This window comes from Babylonia areolata, chromosome 25 (assembly GCF_041734735.1).
Source record: "Babylonia areolata isolate BAREFJ2019XMU chromosome 25, ASM4173473v1, whole genome shotgun sequence".
NCBI classification, from domain to species: Eukaryota; Metazoa; Mollusca; class Gastropoda; order Neogastropoda; family Buccinidae; genus Babylonia; species Babylonia areolata.
In genome coordinates this window covers 28829001-28848640 of record NC_134900.1, presented here as the reverse complement: position 1 = coordinate 28848640, position 19640 = coordinate 28829001, and the positions used below count along the sequence as shown (strand labels likewise).

The 19640-nt window shown below is 47.4% G+C and overlaps 1 protein-coding gene across 1 annotated transcript in view; it reads right to left on the bottom strand.

Annotated features, from left to right (window-relative positions):
* LOC143299575 (synaptoporin-like) overlaps positions 1-19640 on the bottom strand; it is a 52743-nt gene that overhangs the window by 10261 nt on the left and 22842 nt on the right. The window contains exon 2 of the mRNA XM_076612859.1: positions 14614-14696. Within this exon, the coding sequence (XP_076468974.1) occupies positions 14614-14696 (83 nt within the window). The remainder of the gene's footprint in view (positions 1-14613; positions 14697-19640) is intronic.

The window sequence follows — 19640 nt, the reverse complement described above, 5'->3', positions numbered from 1 at the left end:
TTCGGTCTTCGGCAAAATATTTCAGGAAATTGAGAATGTGTCTCTTGGGATCCTGGGATACGGTCTATTCCTTGTCATGCCAACTGCACTATAATGCGTGCGACTTCACACAACAATGATGCACATGCGCACGAACGCATGCGCAAGCACACACACACACACACACACACACACACATTGCAGTTACACATTTCTTCCCTGCCAAAAATCACTCTAAAGAAAATGCATTAAATTAACAACCGACCAGCACATACACACACACACATACACACACACACACACACAATCACTCTCTCTCTCTCTCTCACACACACACACACAATCACATCGGCTATCATGCACACACTCACACACACACACTCACTTACTCACACACACACAGAAGAAGGGAGAGAACAGACAACCAGATACAGACATACATACAGACAGAGAAAGACATTTCTCTTTCTCTCGCCCCCCCCCCCCTTCTCTCCTTCCCTCCTTTTCCCACACCCTTACTCCCCCTTCCCCACTTCCTCCAATGTTATAATGGCATCATAGCCACACACACACACACACACACACACACACACACACACACACACACACACACAAGGAAATAGGGAGAGAGGAAACAAGCAGACGCAGAGATACATGCAAACAGAGAAACACATTTCTCTCCCTCCCTCTTTCTCTCCTTCCCTCCCCTCCCCTCCCCACCCCCTATCTCCCCACTTCCTCCAATGTTATAATGGCAACACAGCCACACACGACCCCCAGAGGGCACACTTTTCAAGTTATTTGCTCCATGATGATTCTCTCTGGTTTGAAACCAACAGAGGATCGAATTCCGGCCTGAAATATGATGGCCAGGTTTTTGTTTCCAATCGAACTTTTTTGCTGTTCTACTTGTTGTTGCGGTGGTTGAAACTTGCCAGTGTGAATGTGCCTGCCACGTTTTCGTCTCTGCATCTCCCAGAGTGGCTGGCAGAATCCTGTCGGGACTAATGAGCCTCTGGAGAGTGACGGCGTTTGAATCAAGGAACGCTTTCTGTGGACCCTGTTCAGTTTTTCATTTTGAGGAAATCTGAGGAAGGCAGGAAAAGAATGCATTGAATAATTCCACGTCCCTTTGACACGATGTAAAGGAGTGAGACAGGAAGGAGGGGGGGCGGGGGGGGGGGGGATGAGTGGTGGTGGGGGTGGTGGAGAGCTTGTAGAAAAGGGTTAGTTGGAGACAAAAGATGTATGAGAAAGAGAAGGTGAGAAAGAGAGAGAGAGAGAGAAATGGGGGAAAATGGAGACAGAGAGGAAGGGAGAGACTGATAGACAGACAGGAGAGAATGAGAGAGTCAGAGACAGAGAGGGAGAAAGAGAGAGGAAAAGAGGAAGGGGGAGGGACAGACAGAGAGGGATGAATGGAGAGAGAGAGAGAGAGCGAGCAAGAGAGAGAGAGAGAGAGGACGGGGGAACAGAAACATGAAGATAGATAGAGATAGATAGATAGAAAAATATTTCAGGAATTTGATTGCGTCTCATGGGATCCTTGGATAGGGTCTGTTCCTTGTCATTCTAACTGTGTGTGTCTTCACACGAGTGCATGCACAAGCACACACACATTGTAGTTTCATATTTCTTCCCTGCTTAAAATCGCTTTAAAGAGAAGGCGATAGTCAATCAACAGACACACACACACACACACACACACACACAAGGAAATAGGGAGAGAAGAAACAAGCAGATGCGGAGATACATGCAAACAGAGAAATACATTTCTCTGCCTCCCTCTTTCTCTCCTTCCCTCCCCTCCCCTCCCCACCCCCTATCTCCCCACTTCCTCCAATACTATAATGGCAACACAGCCACACACGACCCCGAGGGCACACTTTTCAAGTTATTTGCTCCATGATGATTCTCTCCGGCTTAAAACCAACAGAGGATCGAATTCCGGCCTGAAATATGATGGCCAGGTTTTTGTTTCCAATTGAACTTTTCTGCTGTTCTATTTGTTGTTGTTGTTATTTCATGTTGTTGCGGTTGAAACTTGCCAGTGTGAATGTGCCTGCCACGTTTCCGTCTCTGCATCTCCCAGAGTGGCTGGCAGAATCCTGTCGGGACTAATGAGCCTCTGGAGAGTGACGGCGTTTGAATCAAGGAACGCTTTCTGTGGACCCTGTTCAGTTTTTCATTTTGAGGAAATCTGAGGAAGGCAGGAAAAGAATGCATTGAATAATTCCACGTCCCTTTGACACGAGGTAAAGGAGTGAGACAGGAAGGAGGGGGGGGATGAGTGGTGGTGGGAGTGGTGGAGAGCTTGTAGAAAAGGGTTAGTTGGAGACAAAGGATGTATGAGAAAGAGAAGGTGAGAAAGAGAGAGAGAGAGAGAAATGGGGGAAAATGGAGACAGAGAGGAAGGGAGAGACCGATAGACAGACAGGAGAGAGTGAGAGAGTCAGAGACAGACAGGGAGAAAGAGAGAGGAAAAGAGGAAGGGGGAGGGACAGACAGAGAGGGATGAATGGAGAGAGAGAGAGAGAGCGAGCAATAGAGAGAGAGAGAGAGAGAGGACGGGGGAACAGAAACATGAAGATAGATAGAGATAGATAGATAGATAGATAGATAGATAGAAAAATATTTCAGGAATTTGATTGCGTCTCATGGGATCCTTGGATAGGGTCTGTTCCTTGTCATTCTAACTGTGTGTGTCTTCACACGAGTGCATGCACAAGCACACACGCATTGTAGTTTCATATTTCTTCCCTGCTTAAAATCGCTTTAAAGAGAAGGCGATAGTCAATCAACAGACAGACAGACAGACAGACAGACACACACACACATTGGGTATCACACACACACACACACACACACAAGGAAATAGGGAGAGAAGAAACAAGCAGACGCAGAGACACATGCAAATAGAGAAACACATTTCTCTCCCTCCCTCTTTCTCTCCTCCCCTCCCCTCCCCACCCCCTATCCCCTCACTTCCTCCAATCTTATAATGGCAACACAGCCACACGCGACCCCGAGGGCACACTTTTCAAGTTATTTGCTCCATGATGATTCTCTCTGGTTTGAAACCAACAGAGGATCGAATTCCGGCCTGAAATATGATGGCCAGGTTTTTGTTTCCAATCGAACTTTTTTGCTGTTCTACTTGTTGTTGCGGTGGTTGAAACTTGCCAGTGTGAATGTGCCTGCCACGTTTTCGTCTCTGCATCTCCCAGAGTGGCTGGCAGAATCCTGTCGGGACTAATGAGCCTCTGGAGAGTGACGGCGTTTGAATCAAGGAACGCTTTCTGTGGACCCTGTTCAGTTTTTCATTTTGAGGAAATCTGAGGAAGGCAGGAAAAAAAGAATGCATTGAATAATTCCACGTCCCTTTGACACGAGGTAAAGGAGTGAGACAGGGAGGAGGGGGTGGGGGATGAGTGGTGGTGGGGGTGGTGGAGAGCTTGTAGAAAAGGGTTAGTTGGAGACAAAGGATGTATGAGAAAGAGAAGGTGAGAAAGAGAGAGAGAGAGAGAAATGGGGGGAAATGGAGACAGAGAGGAAGGGAGAGACTGATAGACAGACAGGAGAGAGTGAGAGAGTCAGAGACACAGAGGGAGAAAGAGAGAGGAAAAGAGGAAGGGGGAGGGACAGAGAGAGTGCAAAATATTTCAGGAATTTGATCATGCGTCTCATGGAATTCTTGGATAGGGTTTGTTCCTTGTCATTCTAACTGTGTGTGTCTTCACACGAGTGCATGCACAAGCACACACACATTATAGTTTCATATTTCTTCCCTGCTTAAAATCGCTTGAAAGAGAAGGCGATAGTCAATCAACAGACACACACACACACACACACACACACACACACAAGGAAATAGGGAGAGAAGAAACAAGCAGACGCAGAGACACATGCAAATAGAGAAACACATTTCTCTCCCTCCCTCTTTCTCTCCTCCCCTCCCCTCCCCTCCCCACCCCCCCTATCCCCTCACTTCCTCCAATCTTATAATGGCAACACAGCCACACACGACCCCGAGGGCACACTTTTCAAGTTATTTGCTCTATGATGATTCTCTCTGGCTTAAAACCAACAGAGGATCGAATTCCGGCCTGAAATATGATGGCCAGGTTTTTGTTTCCAATCGAACTTTTTTGCTGTTCTACTTACTTGTTGCGGTTGAAACTTGCCAGTGTGAATGTGCCTGCCACGTTTTCGTCTCTGCATCTCCCAGAGTGGCTGGCAGAATCCTGTCGGGACTAATGAGCCTCTGGAGAGTGACGGCGTTTGAATCAAGGAACGCTTTCTGTGGACCCTGTTCAGTTTTTCATTTTGAGGAAATCTGAGGAAGGCAGGAAAAAAAGAATGCATTGAATAATTCCACGTCCCTTTGACACGAGGTAAAGGAGTGAGACAGGAAGGAGGGGGGGCGGGGGAGGGGATGAGTGGTGGTGGGGGTGGTGGAGAGCTTGTAGAAAAGGGTTAGTTGGAGACAAAGGATGTATGAGAAAGAGAAGGTGAGAAAGAGAGAGAGAGAGAAATGGGGGAAAATGGAGACAGAGAGGAAGGGAGAGACCGATAGACAGACAGGAGAGAGTGAGAGAGTCAGAGACAGACAGGGAGAAAGAGAGAGGAAAAGAGGAAGGGGGAGGGACAGACAGAGAGGGATGAATGGAGAGAGAGAGAGAGCGAGCAAGAGAGAGAGAGAGAGAGGACGGGGGAACAGAAACATGAAGATAGACAGAGATAGATAGATAGATAGATAGATAGAAAAATATTTCAGGAATTTGATTGCGTCTCATGGAATTCTTGGATAGGGTTTGTTCCTTGTCATTCTAACTGTGTGTGTCTTCACACGAGTGCATGCACAAGCACACACACATTATAGTTTCATATTTCTTCCCTGCTTAAAATCGCTTTAAAGAGAAGGCGATAGTCAATCAACAGACAGACAGACAGACAGACAGACACACACACACATTGGGTATCACACACACACACACACACACACAAGGAAATAGGGAGAGAAGAAACAAGCAGACGCAGAGATACATGCAAACAGAGAAACACATTTCTCTCCCTCCCTCTTTCTCTCCTCCTCTCCCCTCCCCACCCCCTATCTCCCCACTTCCTCCAATCTTATAATGGCAACACAGCCACACACGACCCCGAGGGCACACTTTTCAAGTTATTTGCTCTATGATGATTCTCTCTGGCTTAAAACCAACAGAGGATCGAATTCCGGCCTGAAATATGATGGCCAGGTTTTTGTTTCCAATTGAACTTTTCTGCTGTTCTATTTGTTGTTGTTGTTTCTTGTTGTTGCGGTGGTTGAAACTTGCCAGTGTGAATGTGCCTGCCACGTTTTCGTCTCTGCATCTCCCAGAGTGGCTGGCAGAATCCTGTCGGGACTAATGAGCCTCTGGAGAGTGACGGCGTTTGAATCAAGGAACGCTTTCTGTGGACCCTGTTCAGTTTTTCATTTTGAGGAAATCTGAGGAAGGCAGGAAAAAAAGAATGCATTGAATAATTCCACGTCCCTTTGACACGAGTGGTGGTGGGGAGCGTGTATAAAAAGGATTAGGTGGAGACAAAAGAAATATGAGAGAGAAGGGAAATAGAGAGGGAGAGAGAGAGAGAGAGAGAGAGAGAGAGGGAGAGAGAGAGAGAGATGACAGAGAGAGAGGAAGAGAGAGATAGGAAGAGACGATGAGAGGAAGAGAGGATGAGAGAGGGAGGAGAGAGGAAGAGAGAGGAAGAGAGAGAGGGGGAGGATGAGAGAGGAAAAGAGAGAAAGAAAGAGAGTAAGAGAGAGAGAGAGAGAGAGACAGGAAGAGAGAGGAAGCGAGAGAGAGAGAGGAAGAGAGAAAGGATGAGAAAGAAAGAGGAAACGAAAGAGAGGATGAGAGGAAGAGAGAGAAAGGATGAGAGGGAGAGAAAAAGAGAGGAAGAGAGAGAGAAGAAAAAGAGGGAAGAAGAAGGAAGAGAGAGTGGAAGAGAGAGAGAGAGAGGATGAGAGAGGAAGAGAGAGAAAGAGAGAGAGGAAGAGAGAGAGGAAGAGAGAGGTAAATGAAGAGAGGAAAAACAGAGACAAGAAGAGAGGTAGAAAGATGAGAGATGAGACAGAGAGAGAGAGAGAGAGAGAGAGAGAGAGAGAGACAGACAGACAGACAGACAGACAGACAGGCAGACAGACAAAGACAGAGACAGAGAGAAAGACAGAGAAATGCCGAACGACAGCACGACTTGAAATTATTCATTTCTAAGCCTGTCGATTTCATTGTTATTGCACTATGGACATTTTCAGCTATCACTGACACTGTCAGCAAGTCCCATATGACCTGGCTTGGTCGTTTAAGGCGTAGGACTGCTGGAGCACATCACCAACTGTCTCCAATGTCTTTTGTTGCTGTCTTATGCGGCCTCCCGACCATGCATACCATGCTGAGACAGCGTCGGCTGCGCTGGCTGGGCCACGTTCGCCGCATGGAAGATGGTCGCATCCCAAAAGACATCCTTTATGGAGTGCTGGCCACGGGGCAGAGAAGCATCGGCCGCCCACAGCTGAGATACAAAGACGTTTGCAAACGTGACATGAAGGCGCTTGAGATCAACACTGAGTCCTGGGAGGACCTTGCAGATGACCGCAACAGCTGGAGAAGCACTCTCAAGAATCAGCTACGGATTGGTGAGGACAAACTCAGCTGCTGCAGCAGAAAAGCGAGCTCGCAGAAAAGGGACGGCAGCCAACAGACCAGCATCAGCTTACACATGTGGCCGCTGCGACAGAGACTGTCTCTCTCGCATCGGTCTCTACAGTCACAGGCGACGCTGCTTGGTCCAAGCAGACAGCCCAATTAGACATTAGGTCGGATATACTCTATCCATGCTCAGCCATGACCGAAGGAGGCCTACTATACTATACTGTGTATGATAGCCAATCATGTTCGACTATGACCACCAAGACAGCAGAGGAGGCAACTGCTGTCCTGACTATCTGGGCCAGAAACTGATTACAGTGGAAAGTGTCTTGCCCAAGTTACATCTCCACACGAGGTTGTTGTTTTTAGTTGTTTTTTTAGGACAGTCGGTGTTGGGGTGGTCCTCCAAGGCCAACCAGCCCCAAAGAAGGCTTCAGCACAAGGAGCCAGAGCAACAATCCTGCCTCCTACTTTCAAAGTCCAAGCCGTACACGACTTCCCATTACACTGGAGAAAACCGTTGATCACACAGCTCTCACTTTGTACAGACACGCACACACACACACACACACACGCATGTATGCCCAGGTTACATCCCCACTCTCTCGGACAAGAGGGTTCTATTAGGACAGCTGGCGTTGGGGGGGGGGGGGGGGGGGGGGGGGGGGTCCTCCAAGGCCAACCAGCCCCAAAGGAGGCTGCAGCACAAGGAGCCAGTGCAACAATCCTGCCTCCTACTTTCAAAGTCCAAGCCGTACACGACTTCCCATTGCACTGGAGAAACCGTTGATCATATAGCTCTCACTTTGTACACACACACACACACACACACACACACGCGCGCGCGCGCACACACACACACGCACGCACACAAACACACACATACACACACACGCACACAAACACACACACACACACAACACAGAGTGAAACTGTGACCAGCAGATACACAAAACACATACATACACCCACGCTCACTGAATTGTGATCTGCAGAAACAGACCCAGACAGACACACAGAGCTCTGCAGAAACAGACCCAGACAGACACACAGAGCTCTGCAGAAACAGACAGACACACAGAGCTCTGCAGAAACAGACACAGACAGACACACAGAGCTCTGCAGAAACAGACCCAGACAGACACACAGAGCTCTGCAGAAACAGACAGACACACAGAGCTCTGCAGAAACAGACACAGACAGACACACAGAGCTCTGCAGAAACAGACACAGACAGACACACAGAGCTCTGCAGAAACAGACAGACACACAGAGCTCTGCAGAAACAGACAGACACACAGAGCTCTGCAGAAACAGACACACAGAGCTCTGCAGAAACAGACAGACACACAGAGCTCTGCAGAAACAGACAGACACACAGAGCTCTGCAGAAACAGACCCAGACAGACACACAGAGCTCTGCAGAAACAGACCCAGACAGACACACAGAGCTCTGCAGAAACAGACAGACACACAGAGCTCTGCAGAAACAGACACAGACAGACACACAGAGCTCTGCAGAAACAGACAGACACACAGAGCTCTGCAGAAACAGACACAGACAGACACACAGAGCTCTGCAGAAACAGACCCAGACAGACACACAGAGCTCTGCAGAAACAGACACAGACAGACACACACAGCTCTGCAGAAACAGACAGACACACAGAGCTCTGCAGAAACAGACACACAGAGCTCTGCAGAAACAGACACAGACAGACACACAGAGCTCTGCAGAAACAGACACAGACAGACACACAGAGCTCTGTAGAAACAGACAGACACACAGAGCTCTGCAGAAACAGAAACAGACAGACACACAGAGCTCTGCAGAAACAGACACAGACAGACACACAGAGCTCTGCAGAAACAGACACAGACAGACACACAGAGCTCTGCAGAAACAGACACAGACAGACACACAGAGCTCTGCCGAAACAGACACAGACAGACACACAGAGCTCTGCAGAAACAAGGCACAGACAGACACACAGAGCTCTGATGTTTCCTTCCCTGGTCCACCACCGTACCTGCCCCAACTCTCTGTGTCTCTGTCTCTCTCTGTGCTGTCTCTGTCTCTTCTTCTTTGCTACTTTATGTGTTGTTTGTTGTGTGTTTTTGTTTTGATGACCATCCCCTCTGGCCTTGTCACCGTCATTTCGCTGTCCACGCCCCCACTTTCTGCTGTCAACTGCTTCTAATGATTCGGCGGCATGAGAAGCCCCAGGCCATGCTGCTTTTTCACACACACACACACACACACGTGCGACACACACACATACACATATGCGCGCGTACACACACAAACACACACATGCACACTCACACTAACGTACTGAAATCTGACCACCAGATTCACTCACAAGTTTACTAGGAGATACAAATAGACAGACAGACAGACAGACAGGCTGACAGACAGACACACACACACACACACACACAAATGGGCGCGCGTGCGTACACACACATACACACACATGCACACACATATGATGCACTGAAATTTGACCGGGACACACACACACAAACACACACACACACACACACACACACACACACACACACATCTGCCCACAGCAAAATTTGACCAGCAGATGCACGCGCAAACACACACACACACACACACACACACACACACACACACACACTCACACACACACACACACACACACTCACTCACACACACACACACACACACACACAGAGCAGTTACCTCCTCTGCTGTTCTAATGGTCACAGTCGTAACACGACTATCATACATATACACTGAAGAAGCTTTCAGAGGATCACAAAGCACGGTTCGCAGCTCCTTTCATTGACTGATTGATTGATATGGATACTTATATAGCGCCTATCCTAGGTCGGAGACCAAGCTCAAAGCGCTTTACACACACGGAGTCATTTACACAACAGGCTGCCCACCTGGGTAGAGCCGACTGACGGCTGCCATTGGGCGCTCATCATTCGTTTCCTGTGTCATTCAATCAGATTTCAGGCACGCACACCTACACACTCAGACAAACACGTAACATTTAACATTTTACGTGCATGACCGTTTTGTTTATTTACCCCGCTATGTAGGCAGCCATACTCCGTTTTTGGGGGTGTGCATGCTGGGTATGTTCTTGTTTCCATAACCCACCGAACGCTGACATGGATTGCAGAATATTTAACGTGCGTATTTGATCTTCTGCGTGTGTATACACACGAAGGGGTGGGGTGGGGTGGGGGGTGGGGGTCAGGCACTAGGCAGGTCTGCACAAATGTTGACCTGGGAGATCGGAAAAACTCTCCACCCTTTACCAACCAGGCGCCACCGAGATTCGAACCCGGGACACTCAGATTGAAAGTCCAACGCTTTAACCACTCGGCTATTGCGCCCGTCATCAATAATCGTCATATCAGAACAACCTATATAAACAGCATATCACAGATTGCGGCATGGGGAAGACAAAAATGGGGACGACCCGAAAATTCTAATTACGGAGGGGAAAAGAGTTAGGAAATAAACAGCGACATAAATTATTGTCTCAATGGATTTCAAAAGCAATGGACAGAAGGAAAGATAACAGTATGGCAACAGTCTGGCCTTTTATCATCACCTTGTCATATTGATGATGATGATGATGATGATGATGATGATGATGATGACGACGACGACGACGACGATGATGATGATGATGACGACGACTGTTGTTGTTGTTATTATCATTATTATAATGATCATGATTATTATTTCAAACTGCACCCACATCCCCACACCCCTCACACACACACACACACACACACACACACACATACACGCGTGCGCGCGCTCTCTCACTCCCTCCTTCCAAACAGTTAACAGAAACTGACACTGACTTCATTGTGAAAATCTCCATCATATCAGACAATGGCCCAGAGAGAGGAGAAAAAAAAAGAAAAAGAAAAAAAAAGGGGGCGGCGTGTGCGTGTGGGGGGCAGTTGGCTAGGGAGTGTGGGGTACGGGAGCGGGAGCGGGGACGGATGCGAGGGGGGAAATGAGGGGGAAGGTGGGGGAGGAGAGGAGGGGCGTGAGTGTGTGTGTGTGTGTGTGTGTGTGTGTGTGTATGTGTGCGTGTGTGTGTATGTGTGTGGGGGGATGTGTGTGTATGTGTGTGGGGGGGATGTGTGTGTGTGTGTGTGTGTGGGGGGGGGGAGGGGGGTGCGCGCGCAAGCGTCCGTCCGTGCGTGCATGCGTGTGTGTGTGCGCGCGTGAGTGCGTGTGTGCGTGTGTGTGTGTGTTGGTGGTGGGGGGGGGGGGGAGGTGGTGGCACGTGGAAGAAAGTCACGAGGAAGCAGGGTGGGAGGAGGGAGAGGAGGAGGGAGAGGGGGGTGGGGAGGAAGCAGATCCAGGCATGCCCAACCCCACCCCCCCTCCGCCCTCCCTCATCCCAATCATCCATCCCGCCTTTTTAATAGAATTCTCCATCACCATGCTGCTTTTGGACGGGGCATGCACAGCGGAGATGAGATCACGTGTTATTGGTGGTGGTGGTGGTGGTGGTGGTGGTGGATAAGAGAGAGAGAGAGAGGGGGGGGGGGGGGGGGGGGGAGAGGGGAGGGAGAGAGAGGGAGAGGGAGAGAGGGAACGAACGAACGAACGAACGAACGAAATTTCATTTTACGAGGTTCAGAGAGAGAGAGAGAGGGAGTGGTGAGAGATAGAGAGAGGGGGGAGAGGGAGGGAGTGAGAGAGAGAGAACGAACGAACGAACGAACGAACGAATGAATGTTTTATTCAGATAAGGCCAGAGCCCCTTACTGAAGGGGGAATCATTGATAAATAATAATTACAAAATGACATGACGCAGTAAATAGACAATTCAAATCAACCAAAAATTGTTAGCACAATATCAACCATATCACCCAAAATAGTCAACACAAATATTCAACAACATTCACGAGATAACTGTACTTAGTCTCTTCAATCCTTCATATATATATATATGGCTAAGTTATGCAGAGTACATTCCTGTCTTGAAGACATGAGTAAACTGAACCTAAAATTAGACGGATCTCTATAATATTTCGGTTGAATAAGTTTTTGTCTAAGGTCACACAAAGCAGGGCAACATAACAAAAAATGCAATTTATCTTCTTTACCCGAGAGAGAGAGAGAAGGAGAGAGAGAGAGATCATATAATGTTCACTTGTTGGTGTTGGTGCTGTCGGGAGGGAGGAAGGGAGGGAGGGAGGGGATTAATCAGTGGTCACGTCTTTCAGAAACATGTGGAAGCAATACCACAGAAGCACGCACGCATCAACACACAGGCACACGTGACACATAGCGCGCGTGCGCGCGCGAGCGCGCGCGCGCATACACACACACACACACACTCATTTTTTCTCTCTATGTCTCTCACTCTCACGCGCACATTACGTACATATTAGACAAAGAAAGGGGGGAAGGAGGGAGAGAGAGAGAGAGGGAGAGAGAGAGAGAGAGAGAGAGAGAGAGAGAGAGAGAGAGAGAGAAGAAGAAGTAGAAGGAGAAGGAGAAGAAGGAGGAGGAGGAGGAGGAGAAGAAGAAGAAGAAGTAGAAGGAGGATGAGGAGGAGGCGAAAACAGAGTAAAGTGCCTTTCCCATGGGCACTGTACGGCCAGGCCGAAACGGGGGCACCTCAAAATCCCGATGATCACTGGTGAACACACTCGATCAGAAGTCTTACTAGTAATACGCGCTAACCGATTCTGCCGCGTACCTCTACCACTAAAACAAATCTTGGTATTAAAAAAACAACAACAACAACAACAACAAAAAACCACCAGCACGAGAGACAACAGACAAACACACTCCAATGCATCAACGCCCCTGCCATTCTCTACAAATCCGTATCCCCCCGCCCCCCCCCCCCACCCCCCCCTACCTCTCGCCACTCTCCCCGCCCAGCTCCCCCCCCCCTACCCTTCCCCACTGCACACCGCCCCATCCTCATGTTTCCAGGCAGCTCCACATCCCCACATCAGCATCGGATTCCCCCGCTCACCGTTTTATCGAATGACTGGCTGGATACTCATGGGACGTGTTGTGTTTCTTGTCACACACGCATGCACGCACGCACGCGCGCACCTACACACACACACACACACACACACACACACACACACACACACACGAGGAGGGCATAGCCATATGTACACACAAACAAACATAAATAAATGCGCAGAAACATCCATGCACAACAAAACAAACACAGATACACGTACAAAAAGACGGAGAGACAGAGGAAGAGAAATAGGAGGGGGGGGGGGGGAGACAGAGACAGAGAGATAGAGAATGTGAGAGAGACAGAGACTGAGGGAGAGAGAGGGGGATTGACAGACAGACATACAGACAGGGACAGCGGTACGGAGAGAGAGAGAGAGAGAGAGAGAGAGAGAGAGAGACAGAGACAGAGACATACAGACAGACAAACAGACAGGCAGACAGAGAAAAAGACAGAAACGAGAGAGACGGAGAGAGAAACAGAGACAGAGAGACAGACAGACAGATAAACCGAGAGAGAGAGGGGTAGAAAAAGACAGACACGCTTTGACGCTTGAAAAATGTCAAAGCGTCAAAAAGACAGACAGATACAGAGAGAGAGAGAGAGAGAGAGGAAGAAGAAGGGAGAGAGAGAGAGACAGAGACAGAGACAGAAAGGAAGACAGACAGAGACAGAGAGGAAAAGGAAGAGAGAGACAGAGACAGAGACAGACACAGACAGACGGACGGACAGAGAGACAGAGAAAGAGACAGAAAAAGACAGAAACGAGAGAGACGGAGAGAGAGAGACAGACAGAGATAAATCGAGAGAGAGAGAGAGAGAGAGGTAGAAAGAGACAGACAGACAGACAGACAGACAGACAGCAATTTGATAATGACAGCGGAGCCAGCAGGGCCCCGGGGGCACTATTTCCAGGCTATTTCCTCCCTGATTGAGCCCCGGACTTTTACTACTACAGCAAGGCACCCAGAATCGAACTCCTCCGACATCGGCTAAGACGGATGATTATTGTAATTATTTCTTATTTAATCGTGGCCTATCGGTCCGTCCTTACATTTGCGGAACTAATGACTCCCCCTGGTTTTTTTCAAGAGAGCGAGAAACTTTTCTTCTTCCCCTTTATGTGTTTTTTATTTTATTCTATTTTATTTTATTTTATTTTTTTCAATATCGATTCTTTTCTTGTGAAACCAGAGAGTGACTGTTGTATTATCTGATTCCCATCGTTGCGACGCAGACAATAGAAAGGAGCGAGGGAAGCTGGCAGAGAGAGAGAGAGACAGAGAGAGCGACAGACAGACAGACAGAGAGATAGAGAGACAAAGAGACAGAGAGAGCGACAAAGAGACAGACAGACAGACACAGAGAGAGGCACAGACAGAGGAATACACACACACACACACACACACACATACACACACGCACACACACACACACACAGGGAGAGAGAAAGACAGATAGAGACAAACAGAGAGAGAGGGGCAGATACAGAGAGAGAGAAGAGGGGAGAGAGAGGGAGAGAGAGGGAGAGAGACAGACAGACAGACAGAGAGGGGAAGAGGAAGAGAGAGAGAGACAGAGAGAGAGAGAGGCAGATAGACAGACAGAGACAGAGAGGAAGAGGAAGAGAGAGAGAGAGAGGAAGAGACAGAGACAGACAGAGATGCCTTTCTCTGTCCTGTGTCTCTTTAGATCACATTAAATAATTTTACCGTAACATACCTGAAGCTTTCAGGAGGCACACACACACCAGGTCAGTATCGGCTTACATACACAGCGCACCGTTTTATTAATTTTATTAATGGACTGACTGGATTACTCATGAGGCGTGCTGTGTTTCCTCTCTCTCTCTCCCCCCTCCCCCCCCCCCCCCCCCCCCCCCCCCACACACACACAGAGGATAAAGGTGGCTGAATGGTTAAGACGTTCACCTGCCCAATGCTGTGTCCGTGAGGGCCTGGGTTCGATTCCCACTCTGCCCCCGTTTTCTCCCAAGTTTTGCTGGAGATTCAAACTGAACGTCCAGTCAATGGACACAAGTTCAATTGTGGCAGGTCCACTTCCTTTGCGTTCGCTGTGCTTGACTATGTGTGTATACATATGTATGTGTACATAACTACATGCATGTATATGAATGTGTATTGTGTGTGCGTGTGCGTGTGTTTATGTAAGTTTGTGCCTGCCTATGTGTGCGTATGTGTTAGGGTAGCTGTTAGATACACATGTATGTTAAAATGTATGTATGCAGCGTGTGTGTGTGTGTGTGTGTGTGTGTGTGTGTGTGTGTGTGTGTGTGTGTGTGTGTGTGTGTGTGTGTGTGTGTGTGTGTGCGTGCGCGCGTGCGTGCGTGTGTGTGTGTGTGTGTGTGTGTGTGTGTAGTCACATTTTGGTGTGTGTATGTAACATAGATATGATGTTTTATGTTAACAAAAGCGTTTTTGTAAAGCACCTAGAGCAGATTTCTGGATAGTGTGCTATATAAGTATCCATTATTATTATCATTATTAATGGGATGAAACGATAAACCATGATCCCCCCACCCCCCACCCCCCATCACTGCAGCAGGCACTTGGCGCACTGAGAAAAAGAGCTCATGGCAACAAACATGTTGTCCTCCGGCAAGATTCTGTGAGGAGAAATCTACTCTGATAGGAAATACAAATAATAGGCATGCAAGGACTGTCTAGCGCTCTGGGTTAAGCTACTGTCAGGCATCTGCCTAGCAAGATGTGGTGTAGCGTGTATGGATTTGCCAGGACGCAGTGACGCCTCATTAAGAAACTGAACCCGAAACCTAAAACATAATTTTTATATACACGCTCGAAAACACACAGACTATATATATATATATATATATATCCTCAAACACACACACACACACACACACGCGCGCGCGCGCGCGCGCCCGAAGGAGCGTGCGAGCGAAACAGATTAAAAACACACACACACACACACACACACACACACACACACACACACACACCAGCGAAAAACCCTTGCTTCGAACATAACTGCAGACCGAGAAGTTGCCCACAGGGAAGCCGATACCGGAACGTCCTGATAATGACAGCAGGCAGGCTAAAGGACACAGCCAAAGATGGCGCTGCGGCGAGAAAGTGGGATGTCAGGACGTCATTAAACGCTGGCCACAGGCCAGGGTGAAGGACAAGCGGCGTGTAGATTCTTTTTTTTACTGCACGACGATTTCTGTGTCACAATTATGAGGACAGCAAGCCGGTAAGGACATAAGGTGTGTCGTTTCTTCTTTTACTGCACGACGGTTTCTGTCTCACAATTATGAGGACAGCAAGCCGGTAAGGACATAAGGTGTGTCGTTTCTTCTTTTACTGCACGACGGACATAAGGTGTGTCGTTTCTTCTTTTACTGCAGGACGATTTCTGTCTCACAATTATGAGGACAGCAAGCCGGTAAGGACATAAGGTGTGTCGTTTCTTCTTTTACTGCACGGCAATTCATTTTCTGTCTCCTCCTCCTCCTCCTCCTTCTTCTTCTTCGTTCGTTTCTTCTTCTTCTTCTTCTTCTGCGTTCGTGGGCTGCAACTCCCACGTCCACTCGTATGTACACGAGTGGGCTTTTACGTGTATGACCGTTTTTACCCCGCCATGTAGGCAGCCATGCTGGATATGGTCTTGTTTCCATAACCCACCGAACGATGCCATGGATTTTAGGATCTTTAACGTGCGTATTTTGATCTTCCGCTTGCGTTTACACACGAATGGGGTTTAGACACCAGAAGGTCTGCACATATGTTGACCTGGGAGATCGGAAAAATCTCCACCCTTTACCCACCAGGCGCTGTTACCGAGATTCGAACCCGGGACCCTCAGACTGAAAGTCCAACGCTTGAACAATTCGGCTATTGCGCCCGTCATTTTTCTGTAACCGAATCATGAGAACAGCAAGACGGTAAGGACATACGATGAGTTGATTCTTCTCTTACTGTACAACCATTTCTGTCTTAAGGATGAGGGCAGCGAGACGGGACAGACATAGGGTGTGTCGATTCTTCTTTCACTACGCAACAACTTCTGTCAGAATGATGAGGACAAGAAGCCGGTAAGGACATAAGGCGTGTTGATTCTTCTTTTTACTGCACGGCAGTTTCATTCTGAATTATGAGGACAACGAGACGGTAAAGACATAATAAGGTGTTGTTCATTCTCCTTCTGCTGCACGACAATTTCATTCTGAATTATTAGGACAACGAGACGGTAAAGACATAATAAGGTGTTGTTCATTCTCCTTCTGCTGCACGACAATTTCATTCTGAATTATTAGGACAGCAAGATAGGTAAAGACAGAGGGTGTTGTTCATTCTCCATTTACTCCACGACTATTTCTGTCTTTTCTTACTTTCTTTTTTTTTTTTAAACATGTTTTTAATTTCCAGTTTTATAACATAAACAACTGACACACATACGTGTAAAAGAAAGGGGGGGGCGAAATGACAAAAACGGATGAAAACACGATGAAAGCAAAATATAATGACATATGCATAGTGTCCTAAACAGTGTACATATCATGTTTATGAGTCAGACGATTTCTTTCTTGATAATAAAGACAGCTGGCCGGTATGGACACTTGGTATTGCTGATTCTCCATCTACTGCACGACGATTTCTCTCTGAATTACGAGGACAGCAAGACGGCAAAGACATAGGGTGTTGTTGATTCTCCTTTTGCTGCACGACGATTTCTGTCTTTTTTTTTGTCTTTTTTTTTTAACATGTTTTTAATTTCCAGTATTATACCATAGACAAATGACACAAATACATGTAAAAGAATGGGTGAAAAATAACAAAACGGATGAAAACACGATGAAAGCAAAAATATAATGACATATGTATAGTATTCTAAACAGTGTATATATCATGGTTATAAGTAATACGATTTCTTTCTTGATAATGAGGACAGCAAGACGGTAAAGACATAGGGGTGTTGTTGATTCTCCTTTTACTTAGCAGGACGATTCTTTCGGAAAAAAAAAATAATGATGGTGATGATAATGATGATGATGATGGTGATGATGATGATGATGATGATGATGACGACAAGCATCGTGGCCGAGTGGTTAGTGTTTGTCAGATCGTCATTTATCATTGCATCATAAAACGCTGGCCACAGGCCACGGTGAGGAGACGCGGGCGGTGTACTGATTCTCCTTTTTTTTTTTTTTACTGCAACACGATTTCTGTCAGAATGATGATGACGGGATAAAAAAAAAAAGAAAAAATAAAGCTGGTATGGTCACGCAGCGAGTTTATTCCCCTTTCATTGCAAGACGATTCTTTCAGAATGATGATGATGGTGATGATGATGGTGATGGTGATGATGATGATGATGGTGATGATGATGACGATGGTGATGATGGTGACGGTGATGATGATGATGATGGTGATGATGATGATGATGATGATGATGGTGATGATGACGATAGTGATGATGGTGACGGTGATGATGATGGTGATGATGATGATGATGGTAATGATGATGATGACGATGATGGTGATGGTGATGATGATGATGATGATGATGATGATGGTGGTGATGATGATGACGATGATGATGATGGTGATGATGATGATGATGATGGTGATGATGATGATGATGATGATGATGATGGTGATGATGATGATGATGATGATGATGGTGATGATGATGATGATGATGATGATGACAAGCGCGATGGACGAGTGGTGTGTCAGATCAGTCCTTCTGAAGGTCCGTGGATTCTAATCCCAAATGTGCCTGATTGGAGAGTGATCACCGATAACAGGACTTTAATGACTTACAAACAAACAAAAAACCACAAAACAAACAAACAAACAAACACATATTTAGGTCAATTTGTTCAGGGCCTGGGTCTTGGTTCTGCGAAGGTTGTGTGTGTGTGTGTGTGTGTGTGTGTGTGTGTGTGTGTGTGTGTGTGTGTGTGTGTTTGTACGTGTGTGTGTGTGTGTGTGTTAGTGTGTGTGTGTGTGCCCGTGAGCGAGTGTGTGTGTGTGTGTGTGTGTGTGTGTGTGTGTGTGTGTGTGTGTGTGTGTGTGTGTGACAGACAGACAGACACAGACACAGAGACAGGAACAGAGACAGAGAAAGAGACAGAGACAGAGAGAGAGGAGTCCTGGATGTCTGTCCGGGTGGGGATGTCCATCTGGCGTTCAAAGGAAGAGAGCTCTGACTGTCAAAGGTAGATTGAATTTCTATGGGGGTGGGGGTTGGTAGGCGAAGCCCTGCCTGCCGTTCTGGAAGAGTGAACACTTGTGCAGTCTCAAAATCCCCACAGCCGGCCAAATTTCTTTCCAGCTAATGGGGTGGCTGCATACATTTGAAAACTCCATCAGTTGTATAATCCTTGGATCAATCCACAGATCAGCTTCGAACCAAGAAAACATCGGAACTGACTGACGTCCCAAAGTTGAGTTTATCTGGTTAAGAATGTTGGTGCAGAGTTGCGGTCGAGTATAGACAGACAGACAGACAGACAGAAAGAAAAAAAAAACAGACAAAAGGCAAAACACAAACACTCCCCTTATCCAGTAGGGGGAAGATAATGTGTTCAAAACTTACACTCGCAACGTAATATTAGCATGTCCCTTGAGGATTCAGATCGTTTCTATGTTCTTTAAAAGCATAGAGTACATACATTGCGGTTTTTTTTTTTCTATAGTTTCCCCGATGTGTTAGTTCGTAGAGAGCGAAAACATGTCCAGTCTCTTTTTTTGGGGGGGAGGTGGGGGGGTGGGGGAGGTGCTGGGGAAGGGGGGGGGGGTGTCACACGGTGTGTGTTGTGCCCGCTGGATCGAGCAGCTCTTTCGGGCCAGCACGCAAGCAAAAAGACCATGTAACCCTTGGATGATTGAGGTACGAAAATGCCTATCATGCACTGCCTTCGAAAACAACAACCACCACCACAACAAAGCAAACACACACACAC